The 22,150-nt window shown below is 37.0% G+C and overlaps 2 protein-coding genes across 4 annotated transcripts; one reads left to right on the top strand and one right to left on the bottom strand.

Moving 5' to 3' along the window:
• Nucleotides 1–1,052: 1,052 nt before the first annotated feature.
• Nucleotides 1,053–7,433, top strand: papss2b (3'-phosphoadenosine 5'-phosphosulfate synthase 2b). The gene is made up of 12 exons (XM_046854535.1): nt 1,053–1,220; nt 2,481–2,595; nt 2,758–2,993; nt 3,097–3,235; nt 3,339–3,457; nt 4,073–4,186; nt 4,446–4,557; nt 4,735–4,940; nt 5,060–5,195; nt 6,259–6,527; nt 6,642–6,871; nt 7,015–7,433. The coding sequence occupies exons 1-12, from the start codon at nt 1,191–1,193 to the stop codon at nt 7,151–7,153; spliced, it is 1,845 nt and encodes a 614-aa protein (XP_046710491.1). The 5' UTR covers nt 1,053–1,190; the 3' UTR covers nt 7,154–7,433.
• A 1,669-nt stretch (nt 7,434–9,102) lies between these two features.
• atad1b (ATPase family AAA domain containing 1b) lies at nt 9,103–20,864 on the bottom strand. Of its 3 annotated transcripts, none has more exons than XM_046854539.1 (11): nt 20,608–20,864; nt 19,336–19,523; nt 18,204–18,302; nt 14,726–14,846; nt 14,408–14,608; nt 13,987–14,093; nt 12,644–12,733; nt 12,497–12,547; nt 12,287–12,414; nt 11,093–11,231; nt 9,103–9,613 (listed from the first exon to the last, which is right to left on the bottom strand). In XM_046854539.1, the coding sequence occupies exons 2-11, from the start codon at nt 19,510–19,512 to the stop codon at nt 9,575–9,577; spliced, it is 1,152 nt and encodes a 383-aa protein (XP_046710495.1). In that variant the 5' UTR covers nt 19,513–19,523; nt 20,608–20,864; the 3' UTR covers nt 9,103–9,574. The 3 variants fall into 3 exon arrangements, with proteins under 3 accessions (XP_046710495.1, XP_046710494.1, XP_046710496.1); XM_046854538.1 differs by lacking the exon at nt 20,608–20,864 and adding an exon at nt 20,199–20,358; XM_046854540.1 differs by lacking the exons at nt 11,093–11,231; nt 20,608–20,864 and adding an exon at nt 20,199–20,358.
• Nucleotides 20,865–22,150: the final 1,286 nt, after the last annotated feature.

Here is a 22,150-nt window from a genome sequence, read left to right as displayed (position 1 = left end):
CAGTTTGCACTTGGTCTGTTGTGTTGATGCTTAAAATGATGGTGGCAGTGTCAACATTCTCTCATTATTCAGGTTTAGATATTTGACAAAGACACACATCCAACATATTAGTTTGTTAAGATAAAATGATAAAATAAATAGCTAAACCCCTAGGTGTGAATGACTATGCAAATGTGTGTGCGTGTGTGTGCCTAGTCTCTATATATTTTGCCCTGTAATTCATTAATGCCTCGTACTCAAAAGAGTTACTGAATGACTAGTAAATGAGTGACTACAATACTTACATAGTAAGTAAATATATATTAAAAACACATGTTCACCATATGTCTAGCTCCTGTTATTGTTGACTTCAGCACAGTTGGGTGACTTCCAGAACACACCTATCAAACTTGGAATTTACGTGAGCTTGCGTGTGTATGACTTAGCAGATTGTTTAACTGTGATGAACTATGATCCTTCAGGATTACAATTTGCCTAAAGCACACATTCAAGTCGACTGGTTGTATTATTTGTTTAGGTATATTAGATGATATGCTTTGCAGTCATTACATAATATGCAAATATGAAGGAAATGCCTTTTAATGCCAGTGCAATTAGACTTTAAAGGTGTAAGAGCTGTATATTATTGTGTTTTATTAGCACCAATTAGCCAGATTAAATGTATGCATGGTCATTATAGTAATGTACAATGGGAGAATCTACACACTTTGGATTTCCAACACCATGTTTATAGATCTATAGGTAGGTATGTTGGTAGATGGATCGATAGATAGATAGACAGAAAGACAGACACTTTTTATTTGTTACAGACACTAGATGTTTTTTTTCTTCTCACATCCTTTCAAATTTCCAAGCTCATTTGAATTTCATTATCGCATAGCAAATCTTGTGAATGTTTCTCAAGGCAAAATTCTCACTAATCTTCGAGTCATATGCCACGCCCCCCATTTTGATTGGTATCCAATCCCAGCGTGAGATGGAGATCAGTATGCAGATCGCAGTGTGGGCCCCGCCCCCCTCGTGGCTGCTCTGAGTGGTGATACGCGGGAGGAGGAATTTCAGGAAGAAAGTTGTATGTGCTACGTGTCCAAGAAGCTTTCCTCTCCTCCGGTTCCTGCTATTTAACTTGTCCTCCGGATCTCGACAGGTTTCATACTGCACTGAACACTCAACGATCAAGCTGTGACATCATGTCTGAATCCAAACGGCAGAACACAACGGTGAGCATAAAGTCTGGAACTTTTATTGTATCTTTTAATGGCATTCATGTTGCAATCTCAGTTCGATAAACAAGCGTGGGATTAATACACAGGGGAAAGACTGAGTATCTATTAAGAGATTGTGCTGAATAAATCTGGACAAGAGTCAGCTGTAGTGTTTCCGGTTACTTTCTGCTCAGTTTTGAATTGTTCTCCTGTTTTTGGTGGCTTTTGGACGCAGATGAAAGGATTTACAAGTTTTGGACAGAATGATTCTTTGAGGACGTTGCTGCAGTTAACTGACATACATATTTAGCTTTTGCTTTCAAGGTTTTATTTTTGTTTTATGCATTTATTCTTCATAGTTCGAGTTTGTCCAAATTGCACAATTACAGTTTACATTTCCTGCTTCTTTTTTTTTTCTTGCAATAAACCTATTTTTTTTTCTTAACCATAATAATGTGATGCATTTTTGTCCTCTTTTTCGACTTAGTGTTTCTCACTTCTCTGTTAAGATCATAGCCATCAGATGTCTCACTGTTGTTTTTGTTTGATCAGTATGCACTTTGAAAAGCCCAAGTCAGAGATCAGATTGTATGTCAGACATTCCGTTGCTTCATTTATAATCTGTTGAATCACCTTTCCATCTAACCCATATGATTTAGTTGAGCTCAGGGTTTCATTATGAAAAGACAAGTTTTACTGTGTGAGAGGGGGAAAAAAGTAGCTCACTGTTTATGTGAGTCAAAGGAGGCCCTGATGTACATTGGACCTGCTAGGGTGGGTGATCTGTTGAGAGAAGTGTGGCTGTGTTCCAGTCTGGCCACCTCGCCTCTCCAGTAGCCTGCATGAATAGTGCTGTTTGTTCCCCCCCAAGGCCACCCTTCCCTCTTAGTCTTCCACCCCCCTCTCGTTCTCTCTCTCTCTCTTTCTTTAACATTTAGTCTAACAGTCAATGAAGATTGTGGAGAAGCCGGTGAAATGGAGCAGCCGGTTTTTAGTTGGTTCACAGTTCAGGAGCAGGCCACCACATGTCACTGAACAATTCATATCAAAGTGTGGCATTTGCAGTGCCAAGTTCACATGACGAAGCCTCATGCTTTTTCCGATAAGTGCCAAATTGCTGAAGAACCTTAAGTTATAAGCTACATTATAAGTTACAGATTAATCAAAGACTGTTTAACTTCAGAGCAAATAATTTTTAACCCGCCAGGTAATACTGGATACCGTTTGTCTTGTATATTTAGTTAAGTGTGTAAGGAAATTACCTGGATTTTCTAGGCTCTCCAAAGGGCAACCAACGTTGTGTACCAGGCACATCATGTGAGCAGGAGCAAACGAGGCCAAGTCGTGGGGACCAGAGATGGCTTTCGGGGGTGTACTGTTTGGCTGACAGGTTTGACTTCATTATAATCATTCAGAATAAACTGGTTTGTCAACATATGACCCGAGTTTTTATGCTGAAAGCCAATTAAAACTGGGATCATTACTTATTATACTGTCTGTTATAAACTTGATCTCAGTGCAACATTTATAACTATGTACTATTTCCATTCAGGGCTGTCTGGTGCAGGAAAGACTACGCTTGGTTTTGCTCTGGAAGAGTACCTGGTTTCCCATGGCATTCCTTGCTATTCTCTGGATGGTGACAACATTCGTCACAGCCTGAATAAGAACCTGAGTTTTTCCACAGCAGACAGAGAAGAGAACATCCGCCGTATTGCAGAGGTGGCTAAGCTGTTTGCTGATGCCGGCTTGGTTTGCATCACGAGCTTCATCTCTCCTTTTGCAAAGGTATGGTGTAGATAAACACGAAAATTAGCAGTTCAACAAATGTCTAGCAACATTCCCTAAACTCAGAAAACCCTTGCTTTGTGTTTTTCTACGACACCTAAAGGACCGAAACGAAGCAAGGAGGATCCATGAGGTTTCGAACCTGAAGTTCTTTGAGGTCTTTGTGAATGCGCCACTGGAGGTGTGTGAAAGCAGGGATGTTAAAGGGCTTTATAAAAAGGCCCGTGCTGGAGAGATTAAAGGTATACATTGAGCACATTCTGTTGCATGTAATTGGAGGCAAGCTTGGGAACTATGTAAATACGTGGTCAAGGTGTGTTTAACACTGGTTCTTTTACTGCTCAGGCTTCACTGGGATTGACTCGGAGTACGAGAAGCCAGATTCCCCAGAGCTGGCACTAAAAACAGGAGAGCTATCTGTGAATGAGTGCATTCAGCAAGTTGTGAAACTACTTAAAGACCAGGTAAGGGAATGACTGTTCTGGAAAATAACCCATTTGCAGCCATAAATCTTATTAACTGTCAAAAAAAATGATTATAGTAGACCCTCAGTGTAGATTTAATTATTTGAATATCATAAAACAATTCAAATAGTTTAGTAATCTATTTACTTTGAGAACCATGACTCTAGTGTAAAGTGTTCTTATGGTTCATGATCTGCAATCAAATGATAGTTATAGTAAGGTTTAGAATTTAAGAAATTCTAAAACAAATAAAAAAGAAATGTTATTTAATATTCAAGAAATTGAACAAATGTAAAAGGTCCATATCTAAATTCAAGCAAATTCGGGACATGTTAATTCCCTTTTGTACAAAAGGTATTCAGCTCACACGCAGATTGATTTGGTTTGACCTGGATCATCAGGTTTTTACATAAACTTGTGACATTCTGGGAAAGGACTAATTATAAGAAATTCATGAAAATTAATATTTTTTACCCAAGTTATTGCTGATATCAGTTGTAATGAAATCCTTTGTGTTAAACCTTTGTGCCCCACTGTAGATGAGACGGAGTCAAACTCAATGTTTTTGTCATTTTGTTTAAGGCAAATAATGAGAATGGTCTTCTCTGATCACAGGGTATTGTGCCCGGTGGTCTGACCGAGGAGATCAATGAGCTGTTTGTCCCTGAAAACAAGTTGAATTTGGTATTAAGTGATGCCAACATGTACCCAACTGTAAACATCACCAAGGTAATGCAGCACTAACCTCTGTGCAATACATTCCTAAGAGAAGCCTGTTAAAACAAAAACAAGGAAATTGCGACTCTAAAAAGAACATGATTTATTTTAATGACGTTCAAACTGTCATTATATTCTGGAGTGGCTCATTTAATTCTTAGATATTAGTCATTACTTTCATGTAATGAATTGCATACCAGTGTAATGGCAAGATACTGTTTGAAGCAGAAGAACAGTCTGACGATCTGAATTGTGGTTTCTGTTGCATTAGTTGGACCTTCAGTGGGTTCAAGTGCTGGCTGAAGGGTGGGCTACTCCTCTTAAAGGCTTTATGAGGGAAAGAGAGTTCCTGCAGGTCCTTCACTTTGGCAGTCTACTTGATGGTAAAAACAACAACAATCCACTCTGTCAACACCAACATTGGGATTTGATTAGAGGAAAATCTATCTGTACTGTATAACAATTTGGAGACAGTTTATTTTTTTTTGTAACCCAATCTTAGTTCCAATACACAGTAGAAAGCTGAAAGTTTTTTTTTTTTTTTTTTTGTTTGCTTACAGGTGGCACCATCAACCTTTCCATACCAATAGTTCTGCCAGTGTCCAAGGAAGACAAAGACCGGTTGGATGGTTGTGCTGCCTTTGCCCTTGAGTATAAGGGTCGCAAAGTGGCCATAATGAGGAACCCTGAGTTTTATGAGCACCGTAAAGAGGAACGCTGTGCCAGACAGTGGGGAACCACATGCATGCAGCACCCTTACATCAAGGTCTGAGAACATTCATAAACACTCATATCATACTTCACAATCATGGCATGCCATCTTATATTGGTTTTAACCATTTTATAGCAGTTTTACCAACTATTAAATCCTTGCTTCTTTCTTAGATGGTTATGGAAGGTGGTGAATGGTTAGCAGGTGGAGACTTGGAAGTGTTGGAGCGGATCAAATGGAATGACGGCCTAGACCAATACCGTCTCACCCCGAAAGAACTCAAACAAAAGTTTAAGGAAATGGGAGCAGGTAATTTGAGAGGTTCTTTTATGTAAAATGGTAATCTGGTTTCACTTCGATTCATTACATTTTTATCTTCATTTTAAAGTACATACATAATGAACTGTTATTGTACATTTGTTTTCATTGAGAAGATTAACATTAGGATTAAGCAATATTTTTGTTGCAGTTACAAAAGTCTTTGAAGCAGAATTTTTACAAAGTCAAATGGAATTTGGTGTTGAAATGTAACATTCAACAAAATGAAATAGAAAAGCTGAGATGGTAACTACAAGCTGTAGTCATCGCTATAAATAAGCTTCTGGGACAAAAGTACACTTTTTGTAGTGGAGCTTTAAAGTGCAGACGTGTATAGATGTAACCTGTAATCTGAGATATAGTTAGATATTAACACAAACATACTATAAAGCATTCAAACTTAATTGTGTGGGGAGTGTGGCAGGGGTTACATACGTTTATTTAGCCACAATTGCTTGCCATAGATTGTGACAATGTGTATATAATGAAAGCACTGGACTTTGTAACTCAATTGACACTTAAATTTAATAGACAAGCTTCAAACAGTCAGGTTTGACTAGCTTAGAGTTTCTCTATTTATATACACTCCACTGCACATAGAGCTTTCAGGTGTATGAATGCCAAAGATGCCCAACATTACTTCCATTCAAATATAGCAGTCTTAATGACAGTAGTATAGTCATCTATGATTAGAATTATAACTATATATAGACTGGTTTCTTTTGTTGCTAGATAATAGCTGGTGCTACCAGGCAATACATTTCCATGAGCAGTAGAACAATGAAGCTACGAATTCACTAGACCTTTTCACTTTCGACGTGATTTTTCACATACTGTTCTTTGGATTAAAAGGCTGCAACCTTACACCAGTGAGACAAAACTTCCTGTTTGTACACTGCAAATAAACTACAAACGTTAATCATTTCCATCTTGCAGTACACATTTCAGGAGGTTTTCAGATTAGTTCAAAAATATGTCACAGTGCTGTTGAACAAATTGCTGTGATCAACATAAAGATTTCACAAAAGTAAACCACCATCTCCCTTCCTTGCAGATGCAATCTTTGCCTTCCAGCTGCGTAACCCCGTTCACAACGGCCATGCACTCCTGATGCAGGACACCAGGAGGAGACTGCTTGAGCGTGGCTACAAGAAACCCATGCTGCTCTTGCACCCTCTGGGTGGCTGGACCAAAGAGGACGATGTACCGCTGGACTGGCGCATGAAGCAGCATGCTGCTGTTCTTGAGGATGGTGTGCTCGATCCTGCCAGCACCATTGTTGCCATCTTTCCCTCGCCCATGATGTATGCTGGTCCGACAGAGGTGAATTAACTTTGGCTAACAACTAATGCTGAGGCAGGATTTGAGACACCTGCTTGAGTGTCTGATTACACTCTCTGATAAGCTGTTCAAGCGTATGAATGTGTTTCCCTCTAGGTACAATGGCACTGCAGGGCCAGAATGATTGCTGGTTCCAACTTTTACATCGTGGGCCGTGACCCAGCAGGCATGCCTCATCCAGAAACTAAAGAGGACCTTTATGAACCGACACATGGTAGCAAAGTGCTGACTATGGCCCCGGGGCTCACTTCTGTCGAAATCATTCCATTCAGAGTTGCTGCTTACAATAAAGTAAAAAAAGCAATGGACTTCTATGACAAAGACAGGTGAGAGGCATTTCTTTTAAATCAGTGGATAATCATTTTTAAAGCCTGAGTAGTCAAAAGAGCAACGTTGCAGAAACGAGATCACGCCAATAGGAAACGGACTACTAACCCTACAGCATACTCGTCTTTTCTTTTTTCCCCAGGCACATAGAATTTGAATTTATCTCTGGAACCAAAATGAGGAAACTGGCTCGGAGTGGAGAGAATCCTCCAGATGGTTTCATGGCACCCAAGGCATGGAAGGTCCTCACTGAGTATTATAGCTCCCTCCAAAAAGATTAATGTGTAAGGAGAAAATGCTAGCTTACAATAAGAAAACTCGAAACACTTATCTATTCAGTTTTATAAATAAATTATAGGGTTTTAGTACAATCTATTTATATCTTAACTCAAATGATTTTGTATTTCTCCTGTACAATATTTAAAACAGATTATTTTAGGATGTTGAGTGAATTGTTTTTATTTTGAAATGTTGATGAAGAGGTTGTATAAAGCAAATTGCATATGGCGTGTCTGAACATTTCAGGTGGTGCTTGAATACAGGGGAGGTTTTTACCAGTCATTTGTCATCCATTGTTGTGTTAAGTCAATTTAATTTTTTTTATTCAATGTTATTTTATTTGTAAATTGAAAGGAAGAAAAAAATCTACTTTAGGGTGCTTTTTTTTTGTCTAGTCTTAATCTAAGTATTACATTCGATACAATATATGCAGTTGTACGCTGAAGTGTGTAACTACAACTCCTTTAAACAATGTACCTCAAGAAAAATGTATGAACTATATACATTAAGATGTCTGATCATACGTCCTCATATTCCTGAAATTGTCAATCACGTTCAGCCTAAACTTGTACATAATTTAAAAACTATGCAAAACAGACTCAAAGTGATGACTGAGCCTATGAGAAGATTCAGACCATGAACCACATGAAGGATGAAACATATTTATTGGCTTGTCTTAGTAAAATAACAACCTAACCTTATTTATTACAAGTCAGTAAGGGATAATAGTTTAAATTGTGCCTCTTATTTACACTTGTATGATTTTTCTGATCATCTTTTTTAATCATGGATAATACTACAAATTAAACACTGTAGTACACAAAACATTGTTTCCAGTATGTGTGTCCAAATATCCTCACACAAACTTGAAATGTTAGCTATACACGGTTTACTAAGTATATAAACATACTATAAAAGCAACCACTTTATACTAATTGCTTGCAGTTTCTTAAATTTACTTTCATTATACCTCTTTGCAGAAAATCTTTTCAGATCCACACACAGTAAAATAAATGATCTTGGAACAGTTTTTATAGGACGGATAGCTTAGTTCACAGACAGTCTGTACATCCCTAGTTATTGCTAAAGAAAATATCACATTACACATCACAACAGCTTTTCTCTGTCCATTGCTCAATATCTCAGTCCAAAGAGTTAACACCCCTAATAAAACGGCAGGTTTTTGTGATGAAAAAAATACCCACCGTGATTGTGACATAGATTAAAAAAACAAACAAAAAAACCTCAATGACTTAGGTCTATAAGTGTGTACAACATTTTATAACGGAGCATGAGGTTAGGATTGGTTTATTCTAATCATCATTCATCTGATTAATTCCAAATAAATTATTATAAATTTCTTGAGATCACTTGATTTCATCTAACTGCTGAAACCATGTATACAAGTAATTTACAAGTCATGTCTAGGATCTCATTGTCTGAATGCAATCAATCAATATGAATGTAACAGTGTACTATGGAGCTGCATGAAGACAAGCATCAAAGTAAAGACACTATAAGCTATTTATGAATATAAGAAAAGAAGATATATTATAGAGAGTTTTTAAAAACAACTATGCCAACAATAAATGTGCTTTAGGAATATGTAGCGAATGCTGTTTAATTCTTGCATGTAACAACCACCTTATATTAGTCAAAAAAGAAATGCAATCCTCCATAACACTTGCCAAAACATACACACAAACATCCCAAACTATGTGCCAATGTGTGTTATGGTGAAATGAGACAACTTAGAACTGTGAGAAAAAAATATAAAAAGATATGCTTGCATAGCTACAGTGAAGCATGGTGATGGATGCATATATTTTGCCTTACAAACTCACAGGCCCCTGTCAGAAAGCTAAAGAATGATTTCACACAATCTTCCAACACAATCATAACACAAATCCATATCATCACGTTTTTTTTTCTTATCACACAAAACTGCAGATTTAACAGGGGTGTGTACAGTATATCCATACACACAGCATTTATTAACTTCATATTAACTGTACCAGGAAGTAAAAATCCAAGGAATTCCTATAACTTTGTTTCTTCAAATTATTTGTCGCCTAAATGCTTTATATACACGTTTCCTGCTTCTGTACAATTTTATAAATATTCTCCTAATATCCCATGCAAATTGTACTTCTGGAAGGCATGTATTATGATGACAAAAACATAAAAAAATCCATATTGCAAAAAGAGGGGTAAAATATCCTAGAGCTTATTTCTAGAGCACCTTCCTTTGCAAACCATATTCTATGATAAACATGTTTAACTTACAAAATGTATTATGATCTACGGCTGAAATAAATTACCCTGGCCAGTAGTATCAGAATCAGTCCAGAGCTGTGTCCAGTAGCATACTCAGTGTTCCTGCATTTTTCGACTTTTTCATCTTTTTGATGGCTTTTTGCAGGTCAGTCTGCTGGATGGGTCTGATGTATTCTTCCTCCGAACTATACAGAAACAGATTTGGAACTCAGGCTTGAATAGGGCATAAATACATTTGTGCAGCAAAAATACAGGTCTGCTTTCTGCATTGTTCAGCATGACATTACAGAATACTGGGTCTCGTGAAAAAGTGCAGACACACACGCACAAAAGCACACAAGTAAAAGGAATTCCTAGATCAAACAAAGATAATGCTGCGGCACAACTGGATTGTTTTCCTATGTCAAGTCACTCTGAATAAATGGGTGTCAAATAAGTATATGTAATGCAATAGAATGCGAGTTAAAGTGAACACAACACTAAGAGGAAATAAAAAAGCAGGTTTTTCACGATAAAACATAACCCTGGCATATAGGTGAAAAAAATGTAACAATTAAAAAAGATCCATATTAACAAACAAAAAAACCTCAATGACTTAGGTCTATAAGTGTGTACAACATTTTATAACGGAGCATGAGGTTAGGATTGGTTTATTCTAATCATCATTCATCTGATTAATTCCAAATAAATTATTATAAATTTCTTGAGATCACTTGATTTCATCTAACTGCTGAAACCATGTATACAAGTAATTTACAAGTCATGTCTAGGATCTCATTGTCTGAATGCAATCAATCAATATGAATGTAACAGTGTACTATGGAGCTGCATGAAGACAAGCATCAAAGTAAAGACACTATAAGCTATTTATGAATATAAGAAAAGAAGATATCATATTATAGAGAGTTTTTAAAAACAACTATGCCAACAATAAATGTGCTTTAGGAATATGTAGCGAATGCTGTTTAATTCTTGCATGTAACAACCACCTTATATTAGTCAAAAAAGAAATGCAATCCTCCATAACACTTGCCAAAACATACACACAAACATCCCAAACTATGTGCCAATGTGTGTTATGGTGAAATGAGACAACTTAGAACTGTGAGAAAAAAATATAAAAAGATATGCTTGCATAGCTACAGTGAAGCATGGTGATGGATGCATATATTTTGCCTTACAAACTCACAGGCCCCTGTCAGAAAGCTAAAGAATGATTTCACACAATCTTCCAACACAATCATAACACAAATCCATATCATCACGTTTTTTTTTCTTATCACACAAAACTGCAGATTTAACAGGGGTGTGTACAGTATATCCATACACACAGCATTTATTAACTTCATATTAACTGTACCAGGAAGTAAAAATCCAAGGAATTCCTATAACTTTGTTTCTTCAAATTATTTGTCGCCTAAATGCTTTATATACACGTTTCCTGCTTCTGTACAATTTTATAAATATTCTCCTAATATCCCATGCAAATTGTACTTCTGGAAGGCATGTATTATGATGACAAAAACATAAAAAAATCCATATTGCAAAAGAGGGTAAAATATCCTAGAGCTTATTTCTAGAGCACCTTCCTTTGCAAACCATATTCTATGATAAACATGTTTAACTTACAAAATGTATTATGATCTACGGCTGAAATAAATTACCCTGGCCAGTAGTATCAGAATCAGTCCAGAGCTGTGTCCAGTAGCATACTCAGTGTTCCTGCATTTTTCGACTTTTTCATCTTTTGATGGCTTTTGCAGGTCAGTCTGCTGGATGGGTCTGATGTATTCTTCCTCCGAACTATACAGAAACAGATTTGGAACTCAGGCTTGAATAGGGCATAAATACATTTGTGCAGCAAAAATACAGGTCTGCTTTCTGCATTGTTCAGCATGACATTACAGAATACTGGGTCTCGTGAAAAAGTGCAGACACACACGCACAAAAGCACACAAGTAAAAGGAATTCCTAGATCAAACAAAGATAATGCTGCGGCACAACTGGATTGTTTTCCTATGTCAAGTCACTCTGAATAAATGGGTGTCAAATAAGTATATGTAATGCAATAGAATGCGAGTTAAAGTGAACACAACACTAAGAGGAAATAAAAAAGCAGGTTTTTCACGATAAAACATAACCCTGGCATATAGGTGAAAAAAATGTAACAATTAAAAAAGATCCATATTAAGTGGCCAAAGGGTGGAACAAAAATGTTGAGAATAAATAGTTTTTAAACCTCATAAATAGACGATCCTGGAAATTACCCCCCCCCCAATAACTGGAGTCTCAGAAACCTCTCCTTTTTTCTGTCTCCCAACAGTATATGATTTATCCAGACACTGGGGGATGGCAGCTACTAGCTAGTAGTATAAATGGAAAAAAAAAAAAAAAGACAGTAGTGTCTTAGAGACTTACAGAGTACAGCACTGACTCACAGAGCGTTCTATTCATGCAAAGCACAGCTATTATCATTCATTCATAACACCTGCTTTGACCTTCATTATAACTTTCCTTGTGTTAGCATGACCTTCATTAAGGTCAGCTTCACCTGTAAGCAGTTGTTCTTTTTGTCAACAATCATGTAATTTGATTTTTTTTTTTTAATAAATTAAATATAAATTGCTAATCAAATCAACAAGCCAGATTTCTTTCTGCACTAATCCTAATAAACATTTATTCTGGTATATCCACATTGTGCAATATATCAAATTTGTATAGACAAAGACCATTAATTTCTTTTAATAATATAACCAAAAACATTCTTTACATCAGCCACCTATATCCAAAACACGCAAACACATGCAATACTATAAACAGGAGCTAACTATGTAAATTGTACATTTTCCATGGCTTACCTGTTCAAACTACGCAAACAGTCCCGTACACAGAGCAGAGCTGCATCTCGACACATCTCTTTGAGGTCACTTCCTGAAAAACCGTCTGTCTCTCTTGCTATTTCTCCCAGGTCTACGCCAACCCCAATCTTCAGAATTGGAAAATGGTTAGTGCATATATTTTCAGCATACCAGCCAGATCCATGCTCAGTCTATTAATTTAACACATACATTCTCATTCCCCAGGATGAGCTTCAGTATCGATTCCCTCTGCTTGATATCCTGCATAATAGAAGAAACAACTAATGAATACATCACTGTTTCAGTAATACAATCAAAACCAAAACCTGTTCATACTGGAAACATCCAGACACTTACGGGTTGATTTATGTGGAACCTAGTAGGCATTCTGCGAAGTATAGCAGAGTCCAGATCCTGAGGGCGGTTAGTGGCACCCATAATTATAACCTGAACAAAGTAAACAACAGTGTTGTGCTTTTTACTAAGGAATAGTAGCTAGTTACAGTTACTAGTTACTTCATTCAAAAAGTAATTCAATTACTTTGTCGATTACTTACACCTTTTAGTAATAATAACTTTTTAGTTACTTTTTTAAAGAACGTTCTTTAATGTTCCCATTAATGCCCTTTTATGCGTTATGGTCTATACAAACACAAAACTGACTTAAAAACAAAGTAATTTTTAAACACTATTTTATTTAAGTCAGACCAACACAAACTGAATACATCACAAGTATTTCTGAAATAAATAACAAAACAAGCTGAATAATATATTCAGAATCAAAAACTAAAGTGGCTTCTGCATCATAAAAGCTGTTGTGTTGAGCTCTTAAAAATGTTCCTTTCACAGCGCAAGTATGAAAACTATCAACATTGTAGAACAGAACACCGGGTTAGCGTCTAGCTTCATCAGCATGGAGATTCTGGAGGAGCTTCGACCGATTGGAGTTGCTGTTAATCGCAGTAGATACGAGCTTCGAACCAGAAAGACACAGCTTACATTTGACCAAGTTTTTGTCTTTATGCTCAACTAAAGTGAAATAATGAGCATATTTCCACTTTGAGAAAATCGTCTTGCTCTCGCCTCAACTCGCCATTACTGCCGCACAGACCTTAATAAACGGAAACACGCCCACGGTGTGTCTTCTTCGTGTTTACAGTGGTTCTCATCCACCAATCCTACAATGCGTCTCTGCTGTAAACAGGTTAGACTGTAGGCTGCACTTCAGCCGAAATGTATTCATTTAAAAAAGTAATGCACAAACGCACCATACAGTAACGGTAACAGAGTTACTTTGAGATACTTTCAAAAGGTATCTGGGTTACAGTAACGCGTTATTGTCCAACACTGGTAAACAATCTTAATTATAACATTGTGGTCAATTTGCCGTTTGCTTTAAAACTGTCGGAAACGATTTCATAAGCCGAAAGTTCCCGACATCAGCTAGGACTTCCAAAATCAATGCTGCAAAGCAATCTTCTCAAAGGCGTCAAGAAACGTAGACGAGGAGGGCAAAATAGAGTTTATTGCAGTAAACCACAATCAACCCGACTCATACTCATAACATGTCAGAGATGGTCTAATACCAAATCACATTAAGCATCCTTGTTTACCATTAAATTCAGAAACTTCCCAAATCTGGGCCTACAGAGTTTGTTTCATTTATTACCCAAGAAAATGAACAGATATGTGCACTGTACCTGGCACTGGTAGTCTGTGTCAAGTCCGTCCCATAAGCTCATGAACTGAGCCTTCATCATGGCAGTAGCCTCATGGTCCGAGCTGGAGCGGCTTCTTAAAAAGGAGTCTACAGGACAAAAAGTAAATCAGATTTATTGTCTGGTTTAGCATATATTGTACTCATTTGTACATGCTAGTCACTTTTAAAGTCCAGTTTTTCTATGATCTGCAAAGTTCAGGCAGTCTAATGATAATGGCGTTATGTTTTCAAACATCCTTGCCCAATTGCGATATGTATAGTTAGATTTTGATCTAAGCAACACACAATCAGTAAACTGCAGGTGAAATATTGCCTAGATTTTGAGAAACAAGATTTAAACTAAACATTCTAGATTTAAGAACTCAAAAATTATGTATTTTTTTTCCAAGATATATGCTCACCAATTTCATCAATAAAGATGATAGAGGGCTGGAGCTTGATGGCCAGGGAGAAGACAGCTGCGGCCAGTTTTTGGGACTCACCATACCATTTATCAGTCAGAGTGGAGGGCTGCAGATTGATGAAACGGAAACCGGCCTCTTTGGCTGTTGCTTTGGCTATCAGGGTTTTTCCACAGCCTGGAGGTCCATAGAGTAACACACCTGATAACAACAGAATTATCTGAGCACAGTGTCTTCAACATTGTCTCTGGATGCTACGCAACATTGTACTGAAATTATGCACCATCACAAATCAAACCATTTCATCCACGTCCTCACCTTTGGGAGGCTGAAGCAGCTTTGATTTTTCAAACAGATGCCTTTTCTGAATGGGAAGAATGACTGAGTCCTTTAACTCGGTTATAACCTCATCAAGGCCAGCAATATCACTCCATGTGATCTGAGAACACACCAAGATTTTACATAATTTTCTTGTAATAAACTAATTACAGTTGGTCTGTCACAATGATTATGTAATCTAATCACAATTAATAAAAAAATAATTAATTATTGCCATAAATCTGGAAATGATGCTAAGATGAATAAAGGACTATATCTGATAAGACCACTACACCAGTGCAGTGCTACTGTAGTTATCCAATCAGATACAAGTTATTGATACAAGGTTATACAACTTTGATTTTATATGCAGATTAGCTATGTAACTGCTTGCATTACACTTTACATTGAAATTTGTTTCATAAACTAGTCCTGTTTATTACAGAATCTCAAAAAAGTGAGTCAGTGTGCAGCTTATATAGCAGTACAGGTTTCCTCTGAAAATTACTCAACATGCTCCCATTACTATCAAAATAACTGGCAACAACAGCGAGTACACCCTAAGTGAACATGTCAGAACTGTGTCCAAGGTGTCAATATTCTGTGTGAGCACCATTGTTATCTTGCACTGCCTTAATCCTGCTGGGCATGGAATTCACCAGAGCTGCACAAGTTGTTGCTGGTCCTCTTTCACTCCTTCATAATGACATCACTGAGCTGCTGGATGTTAAGACACATCTGTGCTTGACTACCTTTCGCTTGAGAATGTCCCACAGGTGCTCAACAGAGTTCAGGTCTGGAGACACACTTGGCCACTTCATCACCTCCAGCACTGCAGTTGTCATCTAGCGGTGTCTTTGGGGTCGTTATTATGTTGAAAAACTGCCGTTCAGCCCAGTTTCTGAAGAGAGGGCATCATGTTCTGCTTCAGAATGTCACAGTGCATCTGAGACGAAGGCCATACCAAGCGACTTGTTACAGTGTGCAGCGTATTGTCTGAAAACCTTCCGCTTCTGTAACCTCAATGCAATGCTGGCAGCGCTCATGTGTGTGTTTTTAAAAGATAGCTTCTGCACCTGCCGCACGGGACGAGGACTTAACTCCTTTGATCGACACTTGCGAGGTCTGTTCTGAGTGGAACCCGTTCTTGGAAAACCTCTGTATGGCCACAGTACGGTAATTAAGTTTCATCGAACTTCTTATAGTTTTAATTCTCAAATATTCAAAAAATTCTTTGCAATGTGTTGCCATGTTGAACATCCAATAGTCACCATGAGAGAATTGTACTCAAAGAACCAAATTTTAACTGCTCTAATAGAAGATACACAAATTTGTATGGTCCTGTCAACCAGACAAAAATATGAACATCATGAATAGGACGTGTGGCTTTGCATGGTTACATGACATACAGCTGTACAAGTGTACTTACTTTTGTTGCCAGTTTTTTTTTTTTTTTTACAATAATTGCTGTATGTTTAGTTTCAGAGGACAGAAAATATATACTGCTATACACGCTGCACACTACTCTATGCTACTCTAAAATATATCCAAGCTTCATTTCTATAGTGTTGTTCCTTTGATATACTATATATACACACATATATATATATATATATATATATTAGTGATGCACAGAAATAAAAATTATTTTATATTCTACAATTATTATTACCATTGCATTTATGTCTATGACTGTGTTTCAAAGAATGAATCAATTACAAATTATGAAAATATTTATTTATAGCACATTGCAACAATGCACAGGATAAAATTAATTAAAATTTAGTCTTAAATGTTTAACTTAAATGCACTCATGTGTACATTAAATAATAATGTACAGGCCCTCTGGCCTGCTGAAAGGTTGTACAATTAAATATGTTCTTTCATAAAAACAAAGTGCATTTGGAACAAGTGCAACTGCTTAAAGATACAATACAACAATATCACTGGGAAACTTCCTGCCTTTTCAAAAACGTCCACCACAGACGGAGTGCGCATGCTCGGAGAGGTTTTGCTTTTCTGTGCGTTTGCGTTCCTCTGATATTCAGCATAGCGATCGGGATGTTTGGATTTCAAATTAAACCCGACGTGGAGAAAGTTTTTGCAGACGAAATTTCGGCATTACATGTTTTGCACATCGCTATCCGTGGGTCTTTCTCAGATATACTGAAATACGTCCACACCGCAGACATGTTTTAGACATGCACGTGCAGGCGCGGTTTCTGTATATCTGTATACATATATTCTGTATATATACACACACACACATACATACATACAGTGGTACCTCGACATACGAGTCTCCTAACATACGAGTTTACGAGCGGTCACTCGGTCGATTTTTTGCTTTGATACGCGAGCAAAAACTTGAGATACGAGCTCGAGACGCCGCTGCTAGATGCCGAATCAAAGCCAGAAAGCGAAGATTGTGACGAAAATGAAGATAGTGTTGCATTAGAACGAAAATGAGAGCTGTTTCTTTAAGGCTACTATCTCTGGGTATTGAAGTCCAGAGTAAAATAGGTAGTGTAGTGCGGGAAAGAAGTGTGCGGGCTGGATGTTTTTCCTGTGTGCGATTTATATGTTTTGTGTTCTGCAGTGCGGTCGGTTAATCAAAGTTTATATTATACTGTATATTATATATTATACTGTAACCCTGCGAATCTAACTTCATAAAAACAAGTAAAGTGGTATGCATCGGCTAATGTTGTCCATCTCATCATTCCACGAGCATGAACTAATGAGTTGTTACGCTGCCGCCGGGAAAAGTTCAAGCGGATAAGTAACAATAAGCAAAGAAGAAAAAGTAAAAAAATTAAAGTTTAGGGATACGTAGTGTGCAGGAGTGATTAGTAAAAAACGAGTTTTCCCTCTGCCTCCGCTTATCGCCTCTAACCCCCACCTCCGCAAACTCTCACTCACACACACACACACACACACACCACCAGTGTTTTCGTTAGCTCAAGTCGTCTCATCTCCAAGGAAAATACACTGAATAAAACCTTATTATATCTTTACATTCTCTTTTATTATGTTTTATACAATATTTGTCATTCATAAATAAAATTTTCTTGTTCAAAAACACGTAACAAAAGCAACTGAGGTCGCATTTTGGCGGCTGGAACGGATTAATGGCATTTCAATTAATTTCAATGGGGAAATTTGCTTTGAAATACGAGCAATTTGACATACAGCAAGGTTACGGAACGAATTAAACTCGTATGTCGAGGTACCACTTTATATGTGTGTGTGTGTGTATATATATATATATATATATATATATATATATATATACTCTACAGCTCAAAGAAAGCAGTTAATTATGAAAATGTCATGCTATATTTTTAAAGACAATAATATTTAATAACAGAAATGTATGAGGATTGTAGCCAAGACTAGAAATACTTAGGGAATTATTCCAAGCAACAAACTCTGGAATAAAACCATGTTTAAGACTGTAAATAAACAGCATCCTCACTTGCATACTTAACGGGTCCACTAGATGGGCTGCAATGCTCATCTCATACTCTGACAGCTTGACATTCTGTACTCCAATCTGCTTCATGAGTTTCTCTGCCTGAAAATAAGCATATGGAATATTTAACATATCAAATTAAAATAATTTCGCCAATAATATTTAATCTACATTTGTGTATTACTTATATATAGCATTTAGAATAATGATTATAACAGTTACATTATGATTAAAGAAAAAAAGATTGTAACAGCTGACAAATATAGATAAAAATGACCATTTATTCTGCTTATATTTTCTTTAATGTCAAACTAATGTAAGCCGTCTGGTGGGAATTGGAAGAAGACTAAACTGATGGCAGATGGAAAAAAAATAAAAATAAAAATAAATAATGCACATCCTTTAGTACATTTAAAGAAATCACCTTTGCTCAGCTGCTTGTATGTAAGTAAGAATGTATGGCTCAGTTTTGAGTGTTTGGACAGTGCTGCCACCAACAGGTCCCACTACTGTATTACACTCTACCAAACAAAAAGGGCCAATGTGGTCTGACATCATCATTTGCATCACTGGTTGAATAAATTATGAATTAAAAAATTACACATCCCATTTGCATTCTGACAGTAGCTCTGGCTAGAACATAAAAAATACATTGATTTTATAAGGCTCATTTAATTACATTTGCATTTATGGCATTTGGCAGATGCACTTATCCAGAACAACTTTCAACTGAGCAGTTGAGGATTATGGGCCTTGCTCAAGAGCCCAGCAGTGGCTGCTTGGTGGTACTGGGATTTGTACTTTTGACCTTCCAATAGAGAGGCCAATGCCGCCCACCCTACTACATCATTTTTTTATACTACCATTTAATTCAGACAAATTTCATAGCAGACACTCCACTTCTGCTTTGGGTAAAATTGAATTACTCCATTCTAACATGGATTCTTTTTCATATAAAGTAATGGACTTTAATCAATTATGTAATTATATCAAATAATCACTAAAGCCCTAATATGCACATAGTAATATCATCACACTGAACTACTTTTACCTGTTGTTACAGGTGAAAGTAAATCCTTTAAAATGATTTTTGCAGAAACCCGGTGGGGAAAAAATAAAAATAAAACGAATTTACCTGCTTCTGTGCTTCAACTTTTTGTTTTCTTGTTGGATCAATTGCATCCACCATCCACTTTATGGTAAAGTAGGTGACGGCACCAAATATTGTAAGGCGGAAGAGTAAACCGATGACCTCATTACGACCCAAAGGACGGGTGATATTGTCCGCTGGAATTTCCTTCAACACCATCATCACATAAGAGCCTGGCGAGGAATTTTTTAAAGGTCAGGAAAATACAGGTGTGTTCTGTGACCTTTATTTACAAGCATGAGTGACCCCAAAATTTATTTTTGAATACAAATGGTAGTGTATGGAGTGTTTGGTTAATTCCTTATTGCCATTTTTTTCCATCGTTCAGTGCAACTAAAATAAAAAATGTTTTGTATTTGTGCTCAGTGGAAACATCACAAAACACTATGTTCATACAATACTTCGCACTGATTGACAAAAAAAATCATTACACGTGTAAAAGAACTCGCCATATTTTCCTTTTCTTATATGCTGATATGTTATGATTAATTATAAACTTCAAAAATGTTTACCAATCTACTGTGGACTGCAAACTTTTCTATGGTAATGTCTTACAAAAAAAATACAAAATAGATGTAGAGTTTCAACTAACTGATATTCTAGAGAAGAAAGAGAAAGAATAGAGAGAAAAAGAAAGAAAGAAAGAAAGAAAGAAAAAGCTAGGAAGAGGGGGAGAAAGAAAGAGAAAATGAGAGAGATTCATGAAAGAGGGAGAGAGAGAAAAGAGGGGGAGACAGAAAGAGATGGGGGAAAGCAAAAAATAGAAAGAAAGAGAGATTTAAGATAGGGAGAAAAATATATAGAGGAAGAGAAAGAGAAGTGGAGAGAGGGAGAGCTCTGCGTGTTACCATGCTGGTAAACTTGGCCCACACGAAGCAAATAGATCATATAGCCTAACAACTGGACCGGCAATTATTCAAAACGCGTTGTTTCTACCAATCTCTAACAAAAACATGTATAATTTGAGCTAAATGTGATATAAAGTCGTTCAGCTGAGTGAAGCCGGACTCTTCGCTATCGTCTGATCAAAAGTGAAAGCTCAGCTGCTTCTTGATTAGCGTTGACCTTTTTATTGTCATCACTAAATATGCACGCAGCACAAATAGTTTGTGAATTAAATACTGAAGGAGTGAATGCCACGCGTGACGCTGGCTTGTGAGTTATTAGAATGTATAAGTGTAGATTTATTTATTTACATTTATTTAAAATAAACAGTTTTGGTTTACTACAGTGGGTGAAACTGTATATCACACTCACCTCGACGACTCGCTGGTGCTTCCGCGTTTAATTCTTCGGTGGATTTAATAAGCGGGTGTGAACCGACTAAAAAGTAAACAGCGCCCCTACAGTTCTAAAGGGTTAACAGGATACAAGCCGAACAGAGAGAATCCAAAAAAAGACCAGGTACAGAATGATTTATTTTGCCCTTTCTTTCTTAAAATCGTATTTTTTATAGCTTTATCGATATCTGTGGGAATAAACACGGTAGCGCCGAATCTTGGCCTTTCTATTGGAGAAAGACGCAAATAACTGGCTCCCTCTACCGGTGCGACTGCTGCTGGATTATTTTCATGACGTCATTGTCCGGTTTGTACTGTGCATGCGCTTGAGGGGAGCCGCATGGCCTGTTAAAAAGCATTTTTATAACGGGACATGGTGATCAGTCACAAAAAGCAAAAGAATTTTTTTTAGCATATTGGTGAACTGTACAGACTGAATTTACGTCTTAAAACACAAATCCTTAACTCCAGATTACAGACGCTGTTTTGGAGAATTACTGTATTTGAATTACAACTATTAACAGAAAAACGTTTGGGTAGAACTCCCAGGCAGAGAATTCATAGAATAAATTAATTATAGTAATTGAACGTGTGTACTTTTTGTGTAAGACACAAGTAAATAACAATAAGGTGGACATTTAACACGAGTAATATGCATCTTCATTGCTAGGATTTTTTTATTTCACCTATTCAATCTTTATATTATAAGTAGTATTAAGAAATCTGGCGGATGGTGGCGCTAAAGAATAACGATTTGCTGAAAAAAAAAAAAAAAAAAAGCTTAAATATTGTCCCTCTATCCCGCCCTTATGGGCCACAGTGAACATCAGAAAGCTGCTCTCAATGTGCAGGTCATCAAATCCCACATCTAACTCAACCCAAAAGTTAATGCAGGGGTAAAATCAGCTTTCTAAACTACCCCAGTGATTGATAACGCCTTTGTTTTAAGCCAGGAGCCCTAAATCGCGGTTTGTGCTCCGACTCACTTTTCTGCTTGCGTAAGCATTTCAGTAATTTCCTGCCCTCTTTTGCAGAATTGTCGAGCTGAAGGGCCAAACGCAGAAGCGCTCACTGAGATTTTTCTCTTCACTTCAAGCCCCTCACACCACCGACTTACTCAACTGTCCCCCAGACTGTCTCACAAGAAGACAATGCGACACTGTTAGGAGAAGCGCGGCGTCATTACACACGATAAAGGCGATATTTGCAGTAATCTTTATATATATATATATATATATATATATATATATATATATATATATATATATATATATATATAAATAAAACTGGACACTTCCCTCATTTCAGAAAGACACATGTGACTCAGGAACAAAAATGAGTTCTCCTGTGCCGATTTTCGTATCCTTCCGCCAGAGGTGGGAAAAGATCTGTAAAATCCATAGACTGGACGTTGTGCATTTGCACTTAAACTCTAAGCAACGTTATGTACATACTTATTAATAGTGGAAGTGATTTCTTTTAGTATAAGTATTGAAAACCGGACATCTCTCGGAACTATT

This window comes from Silurus meridionalis, chromosome 7, assembly GCF_014805685.1.
Source record: "Silurus meridionalis isolate SWU-2019-XX chromosome 7, ASM1480568v1, whole genome shotgun sequence".
NCBI lineage: Eukaryota > Metazoa > Chordata > Actinopteri > Siluriformes > Siluridae > Silurus > Silurus meridionalis.
This window is presented reverse-complemented; position numbering and strand designations above follow the sequence as displayed.

Excerpts from the sequence above, each read along its gene's own strand:
- papss2b (XM_046854535.1), top strand. The coding sequence starts at position 1,191 with ATGTCTGAATCCAAACGGCAGAACACAACG. Across the intron at positions 4,558-4,734 it reads CTTTGGCAGTCTACTTGATG|GTGGCACCATCAACCTTTCC; the intron begins GTAAAAACAACA and ends GTTTGCTTACAG. Across the intron at positions 6,528-6,641 it reads TGTATGCTGGTCCGACAGAG|GTACAATGGCACTGCAGGGC; the intron begins GTGAATTAACTT and ends GTTTCCCTCTAG.
- atad1b (XM_046854538.1), bottom strand. The coding sequence starts at position 20,238 with ATGATCTATTTGCTTCGTGTGGGCCAAGTTTACCAGCATG. Across the intron at positions 14,847-18,203 it reads TGGACCCGTTAAGTATGCAA|ATCACATGGAGTGATATTGC; the intron begins GTGAGGATGCTG and ends GTGTGTTCTCAG. Across the intron at positions 12,734-13,986 it reads ACACAGACTACCAGTGCCAG|GTTATAATTATGGGTGCCAC; the intron begins GTACAGTGCACA and ends TACTTTGTTCAG.